The 20,135-nt window shown below is 32.6% G+C and overlaps 1 protein-coding gene across 2 annotated transcripts in view; it reads right to left on the reverse strand.

Annotated features, from left to right (window-relative positions):
• Positions 1-267: 267 nt before the first annotated feature.
• Positions 268-20,135, reverse strand: part of LOC147073104 (uncharacterized) — a 33,615-nt gene continuing 13,747 nt past the window's right edge. For both annotated transcript variants that reach the window (XM_085945322.1, XM_085945321.1), the window contains 2 exons: positions 17,706-17,839; positions 268-10,554 (listed from right to left, as the gene is read on the reverse strand). In XM_085945322.1, coding sequence (XP_085801448.1) covers positions 10,411-10,554; positions 17,706-17,839 — 278 coding nt within the window. In that variant the 3' untranslated portion in view covers positions 268-10,410. The remainder of the gene's footprint in view (positions 10,555-17,705; positions 17,840-20,135) is intronic.

Below are 20,135 nucleotides of genomic sequence, written 5' to 3' on the forward strand. Positions count from 1 at the left end.
TAAAGTATAACAGCGCCGCAGGCGACTTTTTCTACTATAAGAGCAAATTTGTGGTATTTATTTCACTTAACTATTTGACCTATCACACCGGGCCCGCAGGCTAGAGCCGTCAGCCCCTTCTTTGTGTTATGGTGTTGTACGTATTAGCTTTCTTAATAATTGACTACTATGACTTCGACTGAGCGTGGAAAATTATTTATGACATAACTATGGGATGTTGCCACACTGGAAAAATATAAATTAAATTAAATAAAAAACTTTTTGGCATTTTTCAAATATTGTTTATTTTATGAAACTTTATAAACACTAGTTTATATTAGACTTAGTATTAATAATTATTACACTTACTCACAAAATGAAAATCACAGCAGGATTATACAGGACTAAATTTTTCGCCCACCATACTTATCAATTTCAATATTTAATATTATCGTAAAAAGATGGTTTCAAAATAAATTCTGTAAAACCTCGTTGGAAAGATGCAGAAATGACAATATACAGCAGAAACTCATTTATCCAGACTAATCCAGATAATCGAAAAAATAATAAAACATCTTCTATTTTACTTCCAGAATAAACCGTTTTAATAGCAAAAAAAAAAAACCTTTTTTTTTTACTAATTGTACATTTTAAATACATAATAAATTCGATGGCTCAGTTCCATATTACGATAAGTCAAAAATTTTAAGTTTTGAGTTATGTTAGCAATTATATTTGTATATCGCTCCTCTTCAGTTCCACAAAATTACAACTCCAGAAAATTACTAGTTGTCCTGGTAGGGCCGATGTTTTTGTCACTTTTCTACAAGTCAGTATAGGTGAGTCTATACTTTGATCAGCCATAACTCAAAACTACTAATTCCTAGTTGTAACACTATGGACCTGAGCTATCGAATATATTCATACGGAACCGATGATTAAAAAGATATCTGGATAACCAAGGTTCTATTGCAGTTGTACTGATTTCTAATTAGACCAACTTATGCAATTATAGATCCAGCGATGTTTTTGTAAAACGTAGATAGGTTATGTAATCTAGTTAATATCCTCAAAACACATGTAATGCGCTGATGCACATGGAGTAGACAGAACAATGATATGTTCAGATTCCGACTACCATTATCAATTTTATCGTCAAGCGAAATAGAAAAAATCGATCCAGCTCGACAATTGGAGCGAGAGATAGCCATGGTAGCGAGTTGGCTTGCTCTATGTCAATGTTTTCATGTTGACTTTATATATTACTAAAACAAACAAAAATAATGAGGTTATCAGTTTAAAAGATTTTAAACCTCATGAACCACTATTTTGAAATAATCACACAATTTTAACATTATTTATAAGTGCCTGAAGATGCCGAAAGTTAAATTCCAGATCACTGATACAAATGAAATAGTACAAGCTTAAATCAATTGAAATTTAAATTGAAATTCCAACAAGTACCTCAGTCGATAGTATTAATTAAATGATCATTAATTACTATTGACAATTTATTCAGTTGTGTTTCAATGTTTCAGTTGATCTACAAATGCATAATTCAATCTAATTAGATGAATGACTGACATCTATGTTAAACTATGTGAAACAAAAGCAAAACATTGGTGTGGGTGACAGAATCAGTTAATTGTAACTTCATACTATCAGTACCTATAATAAAATTGGCTACCAAGTATATAATTTACTATTTTTAGTTTGAATATCATCACCGTTCAAGTAAAAGTCACCAACCCTCAAAAAGGCAGTTTTGGGTTGAGCATGTCACCCGAAGCGTAAAATGTTGCTTAAATCCGAATTATTTATTTTTTACTGAATGACTTTCGATAAAATCTTAACAATCATAAGTCATTATAGGCGGATAGACATTATCGACACTATAAAAAATAAATCCATCGTTATAAAATATAGAAGCAAAAGTTACTTAACTATGTATGGTGACTTTTACTGATTTGTCATTTGAAAATAATTTATAATATCTACTTGTCTGAAACAGGCAACAATAACTAAACAGGAATAGTTACTTTAGCTTGTCATAATAAGATTGCTTTCGTCCATTTTTATTAACAAGCAAAACAAACACATTTTAGTCACCTTGCCTCCTTCAAAATTTTCCATATGTATTAATTAGCATAAAAAGTATCTTAAAGAATTTATTATAAAGACATGAGAAAATTATGTAGTGTAGATAAAACCTTGAAAAAAATCTGATTTTTCATTCATTTCCAAACTGTCAAATTGCGATATCTCAAAATAATGTTTTCTAGGTTGGAAACTTTTGCCTGAACGGTGATGAATTAAGATTTTTAAAAATTTAAACACTTGCCATAATCTAAAATAGATTTATGTAGAACGAATCAGCGAAATAAGGTGTCCGTACACTTCAAACTATTTAATTAAACAAAAAAAACCCCAAAAGTGCAAATGAAATACTTTAGGAAACCAATAACATACTGTAAAACATATGTTAATTATTGGTCCCGCAAAAAAATTAAATAAAGTGTGTTGCAATACTGAAAAAACTGATTTTCCCCAAGTGACCGTTCAAATATCCCCGATGCGTTTTTATAAAAGCAGGAAACCACACGATAATTGGCATTCAATAGTAGCAATGAGGCTTATATCAATATAATATATTTACAAGATGATTTTAATTAGTAAAAGAAATATTTTAAATATTAGGAATACCTAGACCCCAAATATTTTATTTAATACCGCGTCAGCCAACTTTACAATAATCTACGTATTTCTAATTAAACCTAAATGGAAATTTTTAATAGCGACAAATATAGATAACCTGCTCCATCTAGGATACGCATACGCATGAATGCTCTCAAAGAAATCAATACATATGTAATTGACAAAGAATTACATAATAAAAACCAAGATTTTGTGGAGAGAAAAAACATCGAACATTTATAGAATTTACTTTAAATTAACACTGGGTTTTAATTAAAATGATGTAATGGGAAAAAATGGATCTATTTGAAGGTCCCGTGGTAAAATAGTGCCTTCAAATTATGATGACTATGCCATCTATAAGATATACCTTTAAGCTATTTGAAGAAAAAAAAATTTTGCCAATAAGGGTGTTTTCGGACTACAGAATTTCTTTTTCCAAAAATGGTTTGGTGGCAGTTGAAATGCCCGACGATAGTGCACACAGATAACCAAATGTATCCATAGCAGTGTTCTTCAACTGGTAGTCCGCGGACCGGCGCCGGTCCACAAGAATGTATTACCGGTCCGCGAAAGCTTTCACCATGCTATCAACCGACTATATCGCATCGCTACACGATTCGGGGAATTCGCACTAGATGAAATACTGGGAGAATTTTTGAATGCTGCTGATATTAACCGGAAAGTCAAATCCAACACCATAAACCAACATTTAAAAGCGTTAGCTAGAAAATTAAGATCTACGTAAAGGCGGACCTCTAACCTCTGGATTAATAATCGCTTTTTGGAAGATATTAAATCATGCGCACTTGATCCACGTGAGAAAGAAAAGCTGATCGAGCTACCTTCTGATGTCACTCTGGTGTCCAGACATAAAATGCAATCATTGTCTCAATTTTGGATATCCCTTGATAAAGAATATCCATCTCTGAATTATAAAGATCAGATTATTGGTAATTTTTTCGACTTCCTATTTATGTGAAATGAATTTTTCATCTATGTCGGTAATAAAAACCAAACAGAGAAATTGAATGGACATTAATGCAGCGCTTCGTCTCTCAGAAACAATGCTGCAACCATGTATATCAAATTTGCTTACAAAGAAGCAACAACAGATGTGGCACTAACCAAAATTTGTAATTTTAAAACAAGATTTAATAAATAAAACTCCATCTATAATGGTGATTATTTCTCGCTAATACCGGTCTGCGAAATATGTCTAATAATAAATGTTCACCGGGCTGCATGTGTTAAAAGGTTGAAGAACACTGATCTAGAGCATTCATATGACTAATTTTTATATTAATCAAATATACAACAATAGAAGATTGACACTATTTTATCCCGAGCCTTTCATTTGATAGTTATTTTTTAATGCTATAAAAAAAAGCCCCACATTGGAGTAATGCCAGATTGCCTGTTTCTGAAACAATGTATGTGAGGTTGAAGCCCATGTTTTAGATTAAGGACCCAACAGGTTGGACGCATGACTACCAACCTAGCAAAAATTATAATAATATACGTTTCAAATAAATAAGACATTTTTCAAATTATTAGTAATTTTATCAATTTAAATAGTTTTAATGAGTCGAAAAATAACTCTTTCACCACCTACCAAGATAGCATGTCCTTAGGGCCGATTAAAAATTTTAAAGGACATAATTTGACAATTAATCCACTCGGCAGCGAAGAGCTGGTTAGGACCAATTTTAAATACTTACTAATAAGCAACAACTCTTTATACAATATAGAAATATGAAACAAAAAAAAAAACTATAATAATAAATTGTTTCAATAATATCATGATTTTAATATAGAAAACATTTTTTAATTACGATAATTCAAAGACCGAGTAAATAAATCTTACTTACGTCATTATATAATGTACTTAGGTGAATTTTATAAATTTTACATAAATATAGACTTGAGCTTTGAACATATTATTGACAATGTCTTACAATCTGTCTAAATTTAATAGTAGTTAAAAAAAACCATTGAAATAGCAAAAAATTGAAAAGACTAATAGCTAAACATAGTTAAAAAAACAATTGAATCAGCGAAAAATGGAAAAAACTAATAGTTATAATACCTTTGACACGAATGAAAAATTTATGCCATATAAAGCTGTAATCATAACAGCCCGTTTAAATAATCACACCTTGAGTGTAAAAACATAGTAAGTGCTAATTTTTTGATTTCGAGATCTAAATATTAAATAATTTTAATAATAAAACAAATTTTGCATAATGTATCAGGCAGTGGCGAAGCTGGCGTATGATGCGACGATCCGCCATAAACAGTATACACTTTGTCAGTCATACATATTTGTTTTCATTGAAATTAGACTACAAATTACAGATAGTTAGTTTTTAAAATTCAATTTAACCCTGCGAAAACCAAGCCATAACAGATAATAGTCAAAAAATACTCGCCTATAAAATATCTAAAATTATGCAATTAAATCATACATAACTTTGAATATTTTATAGATAGAATAATATTTTTTATCTATTATAGTTTTGTTTAGACAAGGCTTAATGAATTTAATATATAATGAACCAACAATATGTGTACTAGGTATTGATTTTTAAAAACTAACCAATACCATCTGTAAATTGTAGTCTTAGTTCAATAAAAACAAATATGTATGACTAACAAAGTTTAATGTGCACTATTTATGGTGGATCTTAACAGCCTACCTCCACCCTTCGCTGCTGGTATCAGTAAACCAAATATTGTCATTTTATTCCAATAACTATCTTACTATATTTTTTATTGACTTAATTATGATGGCCGTGCGGCTTAAGCGTCGGCCTATAACGTTTTGGGTCCCAGGTACGAATCCTGGGTCTGGCAAGTACACATATTATTTTTCAATTCGTGTTTGAGTCAGAGTATGGACCTAATAGGTTGAGCAAGTGGCTGACATCCATTTCTCGTAAAAACAAAACTGTGAGTACAAACCTCCACCCTGTGGAGGTCCATATGATCTTATTAAGATCGGACATGGTCGGAAAAAAAATTATATCTCTAAACCCCAATACCACATAAATGTCATTGGTACTTACTATGTTTTTACACTCACGGTGTGCAAAAATAGTCTATAATGTCAGTTCGAAGGTATACATTGTAACTCACTAAGTGACACTGTAGAAAATCAATGGCAAAAATTATGTTTTATGAATCAAGTAAATGCATTTTTAGAGTAAATTTGTCTAGAAAATGCACACTGTACTTAGTGAATTTTATTAACCTATAAACTGAAAGTATATATTACAAGTTATCTAAAAAATATATAGGTAATGTTTAATAATATTAAATGAGTGAATAATCTATTATTGAAATGCATCGTCATCTCTTGACTGCAACTAAATAAACACTGCATTGCCAAAGAACCCACATTTAAAAAAAAGTATATTTTCATATTATTTATCAATCAATGAAAAATTGGCAAGTATTTATATAGTAAATTAAAAATATAATATCATATAAGAGGTAAAACTCAATAAGTGCAATGTTGAACTATTGCACTTAATGAATTTTATGTCTGACACGATGTAGGCTTTGTGCAAGAAGTCATTAACTAACAAAATGATGAACTAATGTTTGCTACATAGCAATGGTGAAGACTCCATACTAAGTGATTATTTAATTTTAAAGCCTACCTTCTAATAAAATAATTTTTAATTGCATATTAACATACAGTATAACCTCGTTTTTACGTGCCCGGAATTCACGTTTTCCCGGCAATTGCGTGTATTTTTTCAGTACCGATGTATTTCAGTACATTTAATACCCGCATTTACGTTTTTCTTTCCTGCAATTTACGTCGGAAATATTCAAAATATGCGAGTTACGCGCGCTTATCCAGTGTGATCCAGAAGAAGCAATGAGGTTCATCGAGGGTTTAAAAACCTACTTTACAAGCTTTGCTGATATTCAAGATGACACTTTTAAATGTTTATATAATCTTGAAAGAGAATTACATAACAAAATAACAAAAATGCAACAAACCAATATACATGATTTTTTTAATAAAAAATAAAAAAATTTTCAATAAAAATTTCAATTGAATGTTGTTTTTTAATAAAACGTTATTTTTTTAGAAACATAAAATTTAAATGTTCTTTTTTTCAATACCCCCCTTTACATTTTCCCTCCAATTGGGTTTTTTTTTCAGTCCCTTAAAAAACGTAAAATAGGGGTTATACTGTATTTAAATAATAACTTGATTATTTTATATTCTACAAAAATAATTTAATTTGCCAACAACTTCTATATGCCACAGCGCCATCTCTCTTCAACTATGGTATGTATTGGATTATTGTGACGATGAATGTCAGATTTTTTGTATGGACTTCACCTCAAGGACCTCAGCCCCGTCTACCTTAATGTATGCAATACAGTAGGCTCAAAAGGCAAAGCCTAAAACCTTTGCGCATATTATTATTGTCAATGACCGCAGCTTTGTCAAAAATATTTTTTTTTGGTTAGTAATTTTTGAACAATCACAAACACCCAGGCTTTAAGAAAATCACATAAATATATTGTGTCCTCTCTCTCACAGCTCTCGGATAGAAGGCCAGCGGCTTACGCACTGCATGACGAGAGCCAACATATAAAATAATTAATAAGATAATTTAAAAAAAAAATACTTTCTATGGCATTTAATCACATATAATTAGCATAGATATTTTTTTAAATTAAAATTAATTTAACTATGTAATGATTTTTGTGTGGAAAATACATAATTTAAACACATCGCTCAATTTTATGTCATCAATGAGTATCGCATTATATTCTTATTTCCCGTAAGTGTGCTCTTTTCTGAACTCCACAGACTACCCGTTTCCAAAAGTCACCCTTCGCCACTGTTACATAGTGACTTATGTCATTCACGAATCGCTACGTAGAATAATACAAAAACAATATTTAGAGACTAAGAACTCAGGTTTAACCAAAATGTCACTTAATGACTTCTTGCACTAAGAAGAATGTATTGTTGTCCATAAAAGTATTATTTGTTAACGAAAGAAAAAGGAAATAAATCAGAAAAAAAATTAAAAACTAGGTAAATATCATGAATTAATCGAATCGATGTCTCATAACATATTGTCCAAAGTTTATCTTCTTTTGGCTCTCCTGAAAAATAGTGATTTTTAGACTTATCTCCTTTTCCTTTAGAACACAGATATATACTATACAAAATCAATAACAGATTAATACAGAAATAGGTTAAGGCATCTATGATATAGATACATAAAGAGTGAATGTGAGAACATACAGCACATTTTTAATTTAATTATAAAATATAGAGTCCCATCTTATATCTGAGGAATCATTTCAGTTTCGATGCATTACACCAAGAAATTATCCAAAGTCAGTACACTTTAATTAAAAGACAACTGGCCAAGAGTACGTCTTCTTTGACTCAACCATTAATCAGTCGTACCTAAGTTCATTTTACGATAAATCAACAACAAACAGAATAAATGATTCGAATCAGAACAATGATTCACTTCCATGGGTGAAACCGAAGATTCGTTGATGGTCGAGTTTGCTGAAGATCAATATTACTGGGGAATCTTGGTAAATTATATGATTATTTCGACAGAAAATATAGTAAAATGAACGTACATATAACCAAGTCAGTTACGTACCTACGTTACATAAATATATAAATATTATTAGACCCAAAAATGTTATACCGACACTACATCCAATAAGACAGTTTAAAATACATTTTTAGAAACTTAACCGTCAAACAAGAGACGGTATTTTACAACAATAATTGCAAAAGTAAAGCTGGATTCATACTAGACTTACATGTCGTGTCATGATACATCAGAAGCGCATCGGAACCCTATATTTTGTATGAAAGAGTGCATACTATTCTGACACCCTCTGTCGTGACACAAACTGCTAGACTTTGATTGCATCATTGCCACCACCACAGCTATGACGCGACTCTCGTGTGAACGCCGTTATTTACAGCGTACAGCTGCAGAGGAGGAACGCGTGTCACGTGTCCATTTAAACTTTAAAGAAACAACATGGACAAACTTATCAAATTGATTCGAATTCGTAAGGTGTTGTACGATATAACACTACCTTAAGCATACTCCAAGTCTTTCTCTTATCTCTATAGGCTGAAGAAATGGTGTATGCATCTTTTCTATGTCGTTCGCAATCATGGAATGGATTTCTTCAAACTGTACCTCGTTCATTCTAAAATATAAGAAGAATCTTTCTTCATCGTCCTCGAGTTCTTTCACAAGACTGTGAAATTCACCTTATTCCCTCTTAGTTTGTTTATGGGATGAACCCAATATCTTCTTTTCTTCTTTTTTTTCACCATAAGTTAAGCTAACAGAAGAAATGCGAGGTCTTCTATCGGAATCGGAATCTAACATTTTGCATAACATTCTTAACATTCTCGTCCTATCGTAGAGAAAGCTATGACTGTATTGATTCAATATAGCTTCAGTAAGCATCACAACACGACACATACATGTGCACGCTAGCAATAACGTCAGAGCCCATCACGACACGACACGTAAGTCTAGTATGAATCTGGCTTAAAGTAGTAAATGTTATAGTGTTATAATTTGAATTTTGTTGTAATTCAAAATTTAATTTTCATTTACTATATTATTACTTTGTGCATGGATCATAATATTATGGTCTGTTTAGAATATGCATGTACTTAGACAAGTAAGCATTTCAAACTGAATCATTAGATGTAGATTATAAACTGGCCATTCACAATATATGCGATGGATTGGATTACAAATCAGATCGATATCCAGTGTTTTGCAGTCAATAACGTAAGATCTACGCTTTAATAGTGACATGACTGTGAACGGTCCGAATAAGGTTATGTATTCACTAAGTTGTAGTAACCAGCCACAACCAGAGCTGTAGAACCTGCAAATTTTTCAAGGTTTCGATGATGTTAAGTCGAAAGTACAAAATCAAGTTTCAAAGCTTCTAAAAATCAAATCACAATGTACATTTTTATAGTTTTTTTTTTATTTGTGTTTGTGATTAAAAAGACATCTATCTCTACATTGTGAATTTATACATGTTTGACATATTTAAATAATTTTGAAGACAACGTAAACCAGTTTTGAAGGATTCGAATTGCGAGTGTTAAAAATTCTGTAAGAGAGGTTATAGTTCAAAAATTATTACTGGGTTCTAAAGGTTCCCGCTCTGGTTACAGCAACTCATAGATTTTATACAACTGCATAGTATAATATCTTTACGTCCACACTGCTTATAAACGTAATTGTTTTAGGTACGTCAAAATCGATAAATTACAAATTTTAAAGGAGTTGCAAAAATCGGTACCTATACAATTGTCACATCAGAGGTAAAACTCATTAAGTACAATGTTACAACTGTAGCACTTAATGAGTTTTATCTCTGATATGATGTAAGTTATGAGGATATAAATAGTTTCTTTTGTGTTGCAAATATATTTGTCGTTGTAAGCATATTTGAACATAAAAAAATTGTCTCTTAAATGTGCTGATTAAATGAACAAAAATCAACATTTGCCCAAATTGGCCACTTTGACATATTGCAGTGTGTCGATCGCGACAACTAGTTCCAGCAGCCTAGTGAATACGAGCCTGAACAGATTAACGAGGAACCGCTAAATTAAATTACAACGTGTCACAGAATTAGCACAATACGACACGTTACCAGTCTTTGAGAGAGTTTCATTTAAAATCAGTAGACAATGTGAGGATTGTGGGAAGGAGGCGCCGAGTTGACAGCCTCCTCGAGTGTGCAGTCCAGCTTGCGATAGGCGGGACCGCCCACACCTCGTCTACGCCCTTCGCCTCGCCTGCCTTCCACCAGGAGTCCCAGGAGCTGATCAAAATAATATTAAATAAATAAAGGTTTAACAATACTATACTGAGGGTGCTAAACTAAATAAATGATCAAATTGATCTATATCACAATGACCTTTTTGAATAAAGATTCTTTCATGCCATAATAAATGTATATTTTGAGAAGCCAATTGAAAATTTTCCACTTGTAATCAAATTTGGGAGATTTGTATTTTGTATCGAAAATATATGGTCGGAGATTAAAGACTGTGTCCAACCTCTTCGAGTCGTCGTATAGTACTGACATAAAATTCATGTCTAAATAAAACACAGTTCTTGTCGGTTTACACTTTACAGGAAGCCAGCAGCAATTTTGAAAATAGCTGATATACTGGATATTTGTTGGGTTAGGTTTTCATTCTCATCTTTGAAAGAAAAATTCTCCGCTGTATATATGGACCGATCAGGGATGGCACCAATTGGAGGAGAAGATATAATGCTGAGCTCCACGGGCTGTACGAAGATTGCAGCGCAGTTCAATCAATTAAGATTGGGAGACTGCGATGGCTAGGTCATGTGCACCGTATGAATGACAATGATCCGGCAAAGAGAGTGATGTCCAGCAATCTAATAGGACGTAGAAGAAGAGGGAGGCCAAAGATTCGCTGGTTGGATGGAGCTGCCAGTGACTGCCGTATTCTGGGGGTACCAAATTGGAAAGCGGCCACACTGGATAAGGACAGGTGGAGGGAGTTGTTGGAGGAGGCCAGGACCTACACCAGGTTGTCGCACCCCTGATGATGATGAGGTTTTCATTCTTGAATTCATGAATTTTGCCAAAATCAGCTATGAAAATTGAATTAATGTTCATATTGAAACTAATAAAATTGGAGACCGTATAGTATACGGTCATCTCTTCCCGATGAGAAAGCTTACGGTGAACTGTGCCACGGTGAAATATTATACGTACGATTTAACCGAATACAACTACTATATAAATGTGCTTTGTCGAATGTTCAAATTAATATAACAATTAAAGTGTTTGGTAAGATCGCAACTGTAAATGAAATACCACATCGTTCCCTGAGATGAATTCCCGACTAGATGTTCTGCCGTCCATAAAAAGTACACTGGATATTTGAAAACTGCTTGTGTTGAACATTTAGATTACAATCCTACCGACAGGAAATACGTAATCTGTCAAAATCACTTACCACTTCCGAGTAAAACTACCAACAATGCATGCAATTAAAATACATGAAAAATATTTTTTTGGGAATTTAATTGAAATAAGTGGAAAACAATGATTATCAATCATTTTTCTATCGCTGTTATTCTGCTAATCGGTAAGTGACGATTCAACTGTATTTTTATCGTAATAGATTTTTGCGTTGTCACCGCCTGTTCTTCCTTCTTCTTTCCTCGACGTTTCGGGCTCGATGCAGATGTATTGAAGTCAAGGCCTGAACAAAAACGAACCATAAGTGCGAATAAGAAAGTATTCGGCACGCTTATATCTCCGCAATATGCGTTAGAGTAAGATAGAATCTCTACGGCTGAATTAAATATTTTTCCAGTAAATATTGATTTGAATGATTACATTCATTTAAAAACTGCGAGCACGTGTTGCTGTAATTTATTGTTTTTGTGTTAAATATAAAGTTAGTGGTAATTATTTTTAGTTAATTTAGTAGAAAATGTGGTTAACTATGTTGTATTTAAATTTGGTAGCCGTACTGACAAGCAACATGATGGTATTACGTTTCATAGTTAAGTGAATAATAAAAACATTGAGGTTATACTGTGCGTTATATGCGAGAATAATTAATAGTACGCAGACCAAAATTATAGTACACATACTATAAATCAATGGTCAGAGAGGGTGAGGAAGAGCTTCTTCCACATAGACGAACCAAATTAAAATGCTATAGATTTCACACTGACATAGGCCCCGTGTAGCACTGAATACTGAAAGGAATGTAACCTAAGACCATCCGCTCACGTGAATACTAAAAAAAGACAAGATTGAAACTCCAGTATCTAGCTAATGTACTTGAATGGCGGCTCGCTGACGGCAAGACTGGAATCTCTCAGTTCCAAAACGTCCGCGACTGAAACCGAAGAGATGCGGCTTGCTAGTCTCCCAGTCTCTCAGTTTCCAGTCACTCATAAATCAGTGGTATCAATATCAGTAGATTCGATAAAAAATCATATTTTCTTATCAAAATTGGTAGCACTGAGCTGAACTAAACAAGCAATAACAAGTCAAGATGACAAAAGTTATAGATGGGCGAACCGATTTTTAATTTAAAATATGTGGCAGATGTTGAAAAATACTTTGGCCTGTATAATTATAGGCTGCCAGAATATTCGAATATTAGTAGGAAAGACAATGGGTTTGACAGTTTGAGGTTTTGAGATAATTAGGTTTCAGTACCGGTTTTTGAGTTCCATCACCAACCAGTTCGTCTGATTTTAGTTTCTGCGTGAGCGAATGGCCTAGCTGTGGAGAAGCATGTCAGACAGTCAAATCATCACAATCCTCAATCATGAGGTTTCGACGAAGAAGCAAACAATCCAAATCTTTCGTGGAATGATAATTTAACGAGATCATTTATCTTCTTAGTAAATATTTGTGCAAATATTTTTATTTTGTACGAAATTTAATACTCAGATTGGTTTATGATCAGCATAAAAAATAGAAAAATTCAAAAGGAATGTTGGCGGTGACATGAAAATAGTTGGGAATCCCTGTACTAAATGATACGACTTCTATGTATTTCTTTTTGTATTTCTCTAATCCCAGGATTCCAATTCCAATTCTCCATATTTCGTGGGGTTGCTGCCAAAAGTTGGTAAACATAATTCGATACCCTAGTTCTATAGGGAAACAAATCAAAATTTTGCAGTTTTGAGTTAATAATGCCATTTGATAAAGAATCATAATTCATACATACATCATTCAATTTTTAAAGAAATTCTAAAATATCTCAATAATTAATTAATAAAAGCAAATGATTCCATATGGAATTTTTTTGTATTCTACATGTTCACAGTTCTATAAGGAAACATTTTATGTGGTTCCTATTGAACTAAAAAAATTGAACCACATTGAGCTTGTCATAGTTCTATAAAAAAAACAATTTAAAAAAAAATCAAACCAGTAACAGTCCATTCATTGACGCAATTATTATTCAGAAACCCATGAGGCTATTTTTAAATATTAAAATTTTTAAAAATTTATTGTAGTCTTAAATAATTTATTTAACACTATCGGACAAGTAGTAAATTCATGATTTAAAACAGAAATTACTTGAATTATTATTATTAAAATTTGAATTATTAAAAAATAATATTAAAAAGTAGGTATCAGGTAAGAATATTATTTAATGTTTTTGGTTTAACTAATAACTTTTTAAAGACTAATATCATAGATATATTACCAATGTTCCAAGAAGGTGATAAGTTAGGGGTTTTTACAAACACTTCAACTAGGTATTCATAATTTGTTTGTAATAATTATTATTGTGATCCTTGACTCAATAGGTAGGTATAGGTTTGTTAAGTATATAATAATATGATAGAATTAACTATATTATGTGCACATCAGTGGAGAAGGGTGGAGATAGGCTGTTCCAACATAAATAGTATACATCTAACTTTGCCAGTCTTTTGTATTTGGTTTTAGTGAACTACATAAGACTACAATAATTTATAGATAGTGTTGATTAGTTTTTAAAATCAATTAAACACTGCCTAAGTCAAACCATAATAATTTTGTTATACTTGGTGCGATACGACAAAACGGTGCACACTTTTTCATTCATACTTATTTGTTTTCGTTGGATTAAGAATACATATTACACATATTGTAGGTTCATTTTTTAAAATTCATTAAGCCCTGCCTAAACCAAACTAGATAAAAAATATTGTACTATCTATAAAATATCCAAAGTTTTCTATGATTTAACTACATAATTTTAGAAAATTTATGGATAAACAAGTATTTTTGACTATGATCTATTATGGCTTGGTTTTCGCAGGGTTTAATTGAATTTTAAAAACTAACCAACACCGTCTATAAATTGTAGTTTTATTTTCATAAAAACAAATACGTTTGACTGACAAAGGGTAGTGTGCACTATTTATGGCGGATCTGAACAGCCTACCTCCACCCTTCGCCACTGGTGCACAAAGCGCCTGAAGATGCCGAAAGGCGAAACCCGGGTTGCAAAAATCGACTCAAATGGAATAGTACAAAACTTAAATCCATTAGATTTGGAATCATATTTTGTTAGTCAATTATGACAATATTACTCTGTAATAGGGACCTTCTTTTTGGTATGTGAATAAAAATGTTTAAAAAATTGGCATTCGGGACATGACAATGTTTATTTTTATAAACAATAAAAGTGACATAAGAATAATTATAAAAATATTTATAAATATAAAAGATTTAGATATGTGCTATTCAACTGTATCATAAATCCGCCTTAAGATTTTTGTAAAAATCCCAATTGACCATTGGAACCATTTGACTTGTTTCCTTATAGAACTATGAATAATGTAGAGGATTTATATCTATCACTATTTAATAATGCTTTCACTAAAAAAATCTTCGGAACTAAAGGAACCATTTTATGTAAAACTTCAAATGCGATTTACTCAGAACAAGGATTTTTGAGTTGTTTCCCTATAGAACTAGGGTATCGATATTATGTTTGCCTCACATAGAAAAAAAAAAGATGACGTACAATGGCGAATTTTGATTTTGAATACTGTAATGCACATAATTGTATTTTTATGGATTCGTACCACATTTTTTTTGGTTGCATTTCTGTTCCAAATAAAAAACATCTCTTATCAGTAGATATAAAATTTGACCTAGTACGTTTTTCACTTCATTCTTAAACAATTCCGTAAACATAATTAAGAGAGAGTTCATTAAACATGTTTACAGTTTCATGGCTGTTTAGTATATTTTCAATACACTCATTAAACACAGCAAGGTGAGATAAGCTGAATAATAGGATAATTGAACCGAGATTGCAAATACAGATTTCCAGCTAAGCTCATACGCTATCTATTCCATACCAGAGGTAAAGACTCCGTACTAGGACTGATCTTGATAAAAATATATTGCTTATTTATATATTAATATATTAGTATGTATGTAGGACGCAGGTGGCTCAATCGTATTTCAAGTCGTATTTTTTTTCAATGATATTTTCTAGTACAAGGGGAGTCTCATAAGTTCGCGAAATGGTGATTAAAGTAGCTAGTATTGGTGTTTTTATTTAATAAAATGCAATTTTTATGTAGTACTTATTCCACTTTTAATACTTTGGAAGCGGAAGACGCACACGGCGCGTAATGACCAGGCGGCCGATCGATGTAATTAACGTGCATTTTAAAGGGGGCAATTAAAATCTCATTATCTCTTCAGCAGCGAAAGCGTTAATCAAGAGATTAGGACCGGTTTCGTCCGCCTCAGAGGGACATTTTCAACTGAATGAGGCGGACGAAACTGGTCCTAATCTCTTGATTAAAAGTGGAATAAGTACTACATAAAAATTGCGTTTTATTAAATAAAAACACCAATACAATGCAGTTCCACCATGAATTGAAAGTTAACAAAATAAAAGAAATTAAAGTAGCTAGTATTGGGGTAATCCTTTTTAGGTAAACTTGTGCAATTTCATGTTAGTTGCTCCATTAAATCGCTTCTAATATTCAAAAGAACAAGTGCAAATCTATGATAATTATGAAAATGTCAAATATTGAGCTCCGTGCAGTAATTAAATTCCTCACAAAACAGGGAAATAGTGTGGATACCATCCATTAAATTGGTTTATGGCACTCTTTGTTGTGGTAAAACCATGATTTACAAATGGTCGCGTTTATTTAAACATGGTAGAGTCATTAGAAGATGATGACCGTTGTGGAATGCCAAGTGAGGTCACTATACGTGAAATGGTATTAAAAATCGAGGATACCCTTATGGAAAATGGTCAGCTAAAACTAATCGAAATCGCAGAAAGGTTCAATCTATCCAAAACAATAGTTTTCAGAATTATAGACAACCATTTTGGGATATCAAGGGCAAGCGCAAGATGGGTACCACGAATGCATATGCCACACCAAAAAAGTTACCGTGTGGAATGTTCTAAACAGGTTTTAAAGTAATCTGTCGTCAATCAAAAAGAGCTTATTAATAAAATTGTTACGGGAGATAAAATGTGGGTTCATCATTATGACCCTGAGATAAAACAGGAGTCCATGCAGTGTCTTAAAAAAGGTGGTTCAGCCTCCAAGAAGTTTAAGGTCGCATCATCGGCTGGAAAGGTGATGGCAACAGTGTTTTGGGATTCACGAGGAATTCTAATATAAACAAAAAGGCACTAAAATCACGGTACAGTACTACGCAAATATCATCATCATCAGGGGCGCGACAACCCGATGTGGGTCCTGGCCTCCTCCAACAGCTCCCTCCACCTGTCCCTATCCAGTGTGGCCGCTTTCCAATTTGGTACACCCAGAATACGGCTATTATAGTCGCTTAAAATAATCTATTAAAGTAAAAAGGAGGCGTAAAAAAACAAAAGGCATGTTCTTACTTCATGACAACGCACTTGTTCACAAAGCTCAAATTGAAATGGCTGTTATACAAAAATGCGGCATCTAGGAATTGCATCATCCACCTCCATCCACCAGCCCTGATCAGATACCTAATAATTATTACCTGTTTCCAAATTTGAAGAAAGACTTAAGTGGAAAACATTTTGATGATGATCAGTCCTTACAGGTAGCCGTAAACGAGCATTTTGAAGGCAAATCGGAAAATTATTTTTATGAAGGTTTAGAAAAATTAATCGATATATCTAAGAAATGCATTCATGTCCGAGGAGATTATATGGTAAAATAGAAATATACAACATATATATATATATATATATATTCTTTACTTTCTGTCCCATTCCGCTAACTTATGGAACTCCCCTCGTACGTAGCAGTGGCGAAGATCTGACATACATAGTAAACTTTTTCAGTTATACGTATTAGACAGGATGAAGAAAGTAAGTAAATAATACATATCTAGCATAGAAGGTTACTTGTACATAACATTATATCTTTTAGAGTTTTAGACGAATTGATTATATAAGAACAGATATAGCAATAATTATAACCCACCTTGTGTTTATTGTGGAACAGTACGTATCCGAAGATCACAAATAATAGGCCGAGGAAGAAGAAGGGGAAGAAATGGGAGTCCTCCACGTCAACAGAATGCCCCGTGAAGGTATATCCACTTTCCGCCTGGTTCACTGCAGACACAAAGAAAACAGACCTGTTATGACATCCCCACTTTCACTTTGCCAATACTGCGTGACTTGTACTCAAATATAATATATCCAAAACTGTGCAGCATAGCATGGCATGCATATTAATTAGTGATACATAGTGCTAGAATACTAATATATATATCAACAGGTGTTATGTATCCGGTTTTGATTGTTGATTTAAAAATGAAGACAAAATGAATGTACAGTCGAACTTGGTTATTATGAGGAAGATAGGACTGACTGAATTCACTCGTTATATCAGAGAATAGGTATTTTTAAATGAGCGGTCACATAACACAAAAAGTCGCAATTCAAACAAAAATACACAATTAGAATTTTTCCCCGAAACAAGCATGGCATTCATAAACTACAAAAGAAGTTGTTTATTGTAATGAGCGCTGGTAGGTACCTATTACTTCACAAACCTTGGATTTTTTTTCAACCATATGCGTGGATACTTTTTCAATCTTGTTGGCGAAAACACCAATTAGGTAGGTACTAAGACACTTAACTAGCGTCATAAATGTAATTCGAACCCGGCGGCATCCTGTCCGGTCAGATTTTATTGCTTAGGGTCGAAATGTTTTTTAACGATCCACACATTTTAACAGTTTTAAGAAAATTTTTGACGATATTTTAGCTCGGTATATCCGATAAGGAGTTCATTATAAAAGTGAATAAATGTATGGAGAAAATCATAAACTAATGTCAATGAATGTTTCCTCATTACATCCGAGATCTCGCTATATCCGTGACCGTAATAACCGAGCTTGACTGTATTATGTCTTTGAATAAACGACTGTAGAAAGGAAAAAGGGTATAACCCTCAGTTTTTTTAAAATAGGTTTTATTGCATAATAACGTTGTACACCGCTAAATACACGTTGTGTTACAAATGATGTAAGCTGCAAATGGCGATTTATTATCTAAATTTAGCTAACAATTTTAAAAACAAAGAAGGAAGTGACATGGGAAAAACAACTTAACCATCATATTTGTTGTTTTTTTTTTAATTAACTCAATAATTAATATCATAAAAACCAAATTATTAATTATCATGCACTTCACGGTTTTGTATATTTTACAAAAACGTTTTTATGCCTCCTGTAAAATTTAATTTGTGGGGATTACCCCCTTTTTCCTTTCCAAAGTCAATATGATAACTCAATTTAAGTAAAACACAGGACACTCAATATCTGTCCACCAATTCTACAATATGTCGTGCTCGCAATCAGCCAATGGGCCACAATACACAATAGGTAAGTAAAAGCATTATGATAGTTAGGCTTTGTAAAATTCTTCTGGGCTACGTTAGTAATAGTAGATTGATTTTTAAATATTCTATTTATCTTCTTCTTCTTTTCTTCTTTTGACCATGTCCGGTCCTAATAGGACCATATTATGAGCCTATCTGTAGGTTTGTATTAACAGATTTTTGTTTTTACGTTAACCAATTGATCAACCTATTAGAACCATACTCTGACTCAAAACACAAATTGAAAAACAATATGCGTATTTGCCAGACCCAGGATTCGAACCTGGAATGACAAAAATTTTGCAAATTTGCAGGCCATATTAAAAGACAATCCATCACGACGAATAGAAGTAGCCAATAATACTACTTCGGCATTATTAATTAGAAAAATCATGTAAAAATTTGTGTAAAACGCTTAATGACTGTACTCGTGCGAGTAATCATAATGTAAAAAAAAAATGGCCGCCACTGCGTATCTAAAAAATGAGAATGGCAACTGAGCGATATTAATATTTGTGGAGTTTCATGGGGTTGCAAATAAAACTATGATTATATTGAGATGCACGTCGCATACTGTCACGGTGACAACTTTAGTCTATGGTTTCATCATTTTGCAGAATATTTTAAACGATCACCACCTCTGTAAATTCAATGACCGAGAGTGCCAACTCTAATGTATTAGTATTTTGAATTATTATTCAAGCTAATTTCAATTAATTTTAACAGTTTCTACATGTGCATACGTTAAAATTACTTGGGGTATTGCATCCATAGATACCTAATATTTTGAACAGAGCCCAACTTGCAGACTATAGATAATAGACAATATAATTATAGAAAATACATAGTGCCAACCACAAGAAACATGCGATTTTAACATGTATCGAAAATGTGTAGGCATGTAGAACGTTCATGAGTCATGCAGATGTCAATGCAGTGCGGTACAACGTGAGGTGACCTTATTGTTGATCTGGTGATTTCGGCAGATTTTGCCAACTGACAATGTTCGTTTAAAGGTTCAAA

The sequence above is a fragment of the Rhyacophila brunnea genome, unplaced genomic scaffold (genome assembly GCF_057557595.1).
Source record: "Rhyacophila brunnea isolate RB1 unplaced genomic scaffold, BYU_Rbru_1.0 scaffold_18, whole genome shotgun sequence".
In the NCBI taxonomy this organism is placed as follows: Eukaryota; Metazoa; Arthropoda; class Insecta; order Trichoptera; family Rhyacophilidae; genus Rhyacophila; species Rhyacophila brunnea.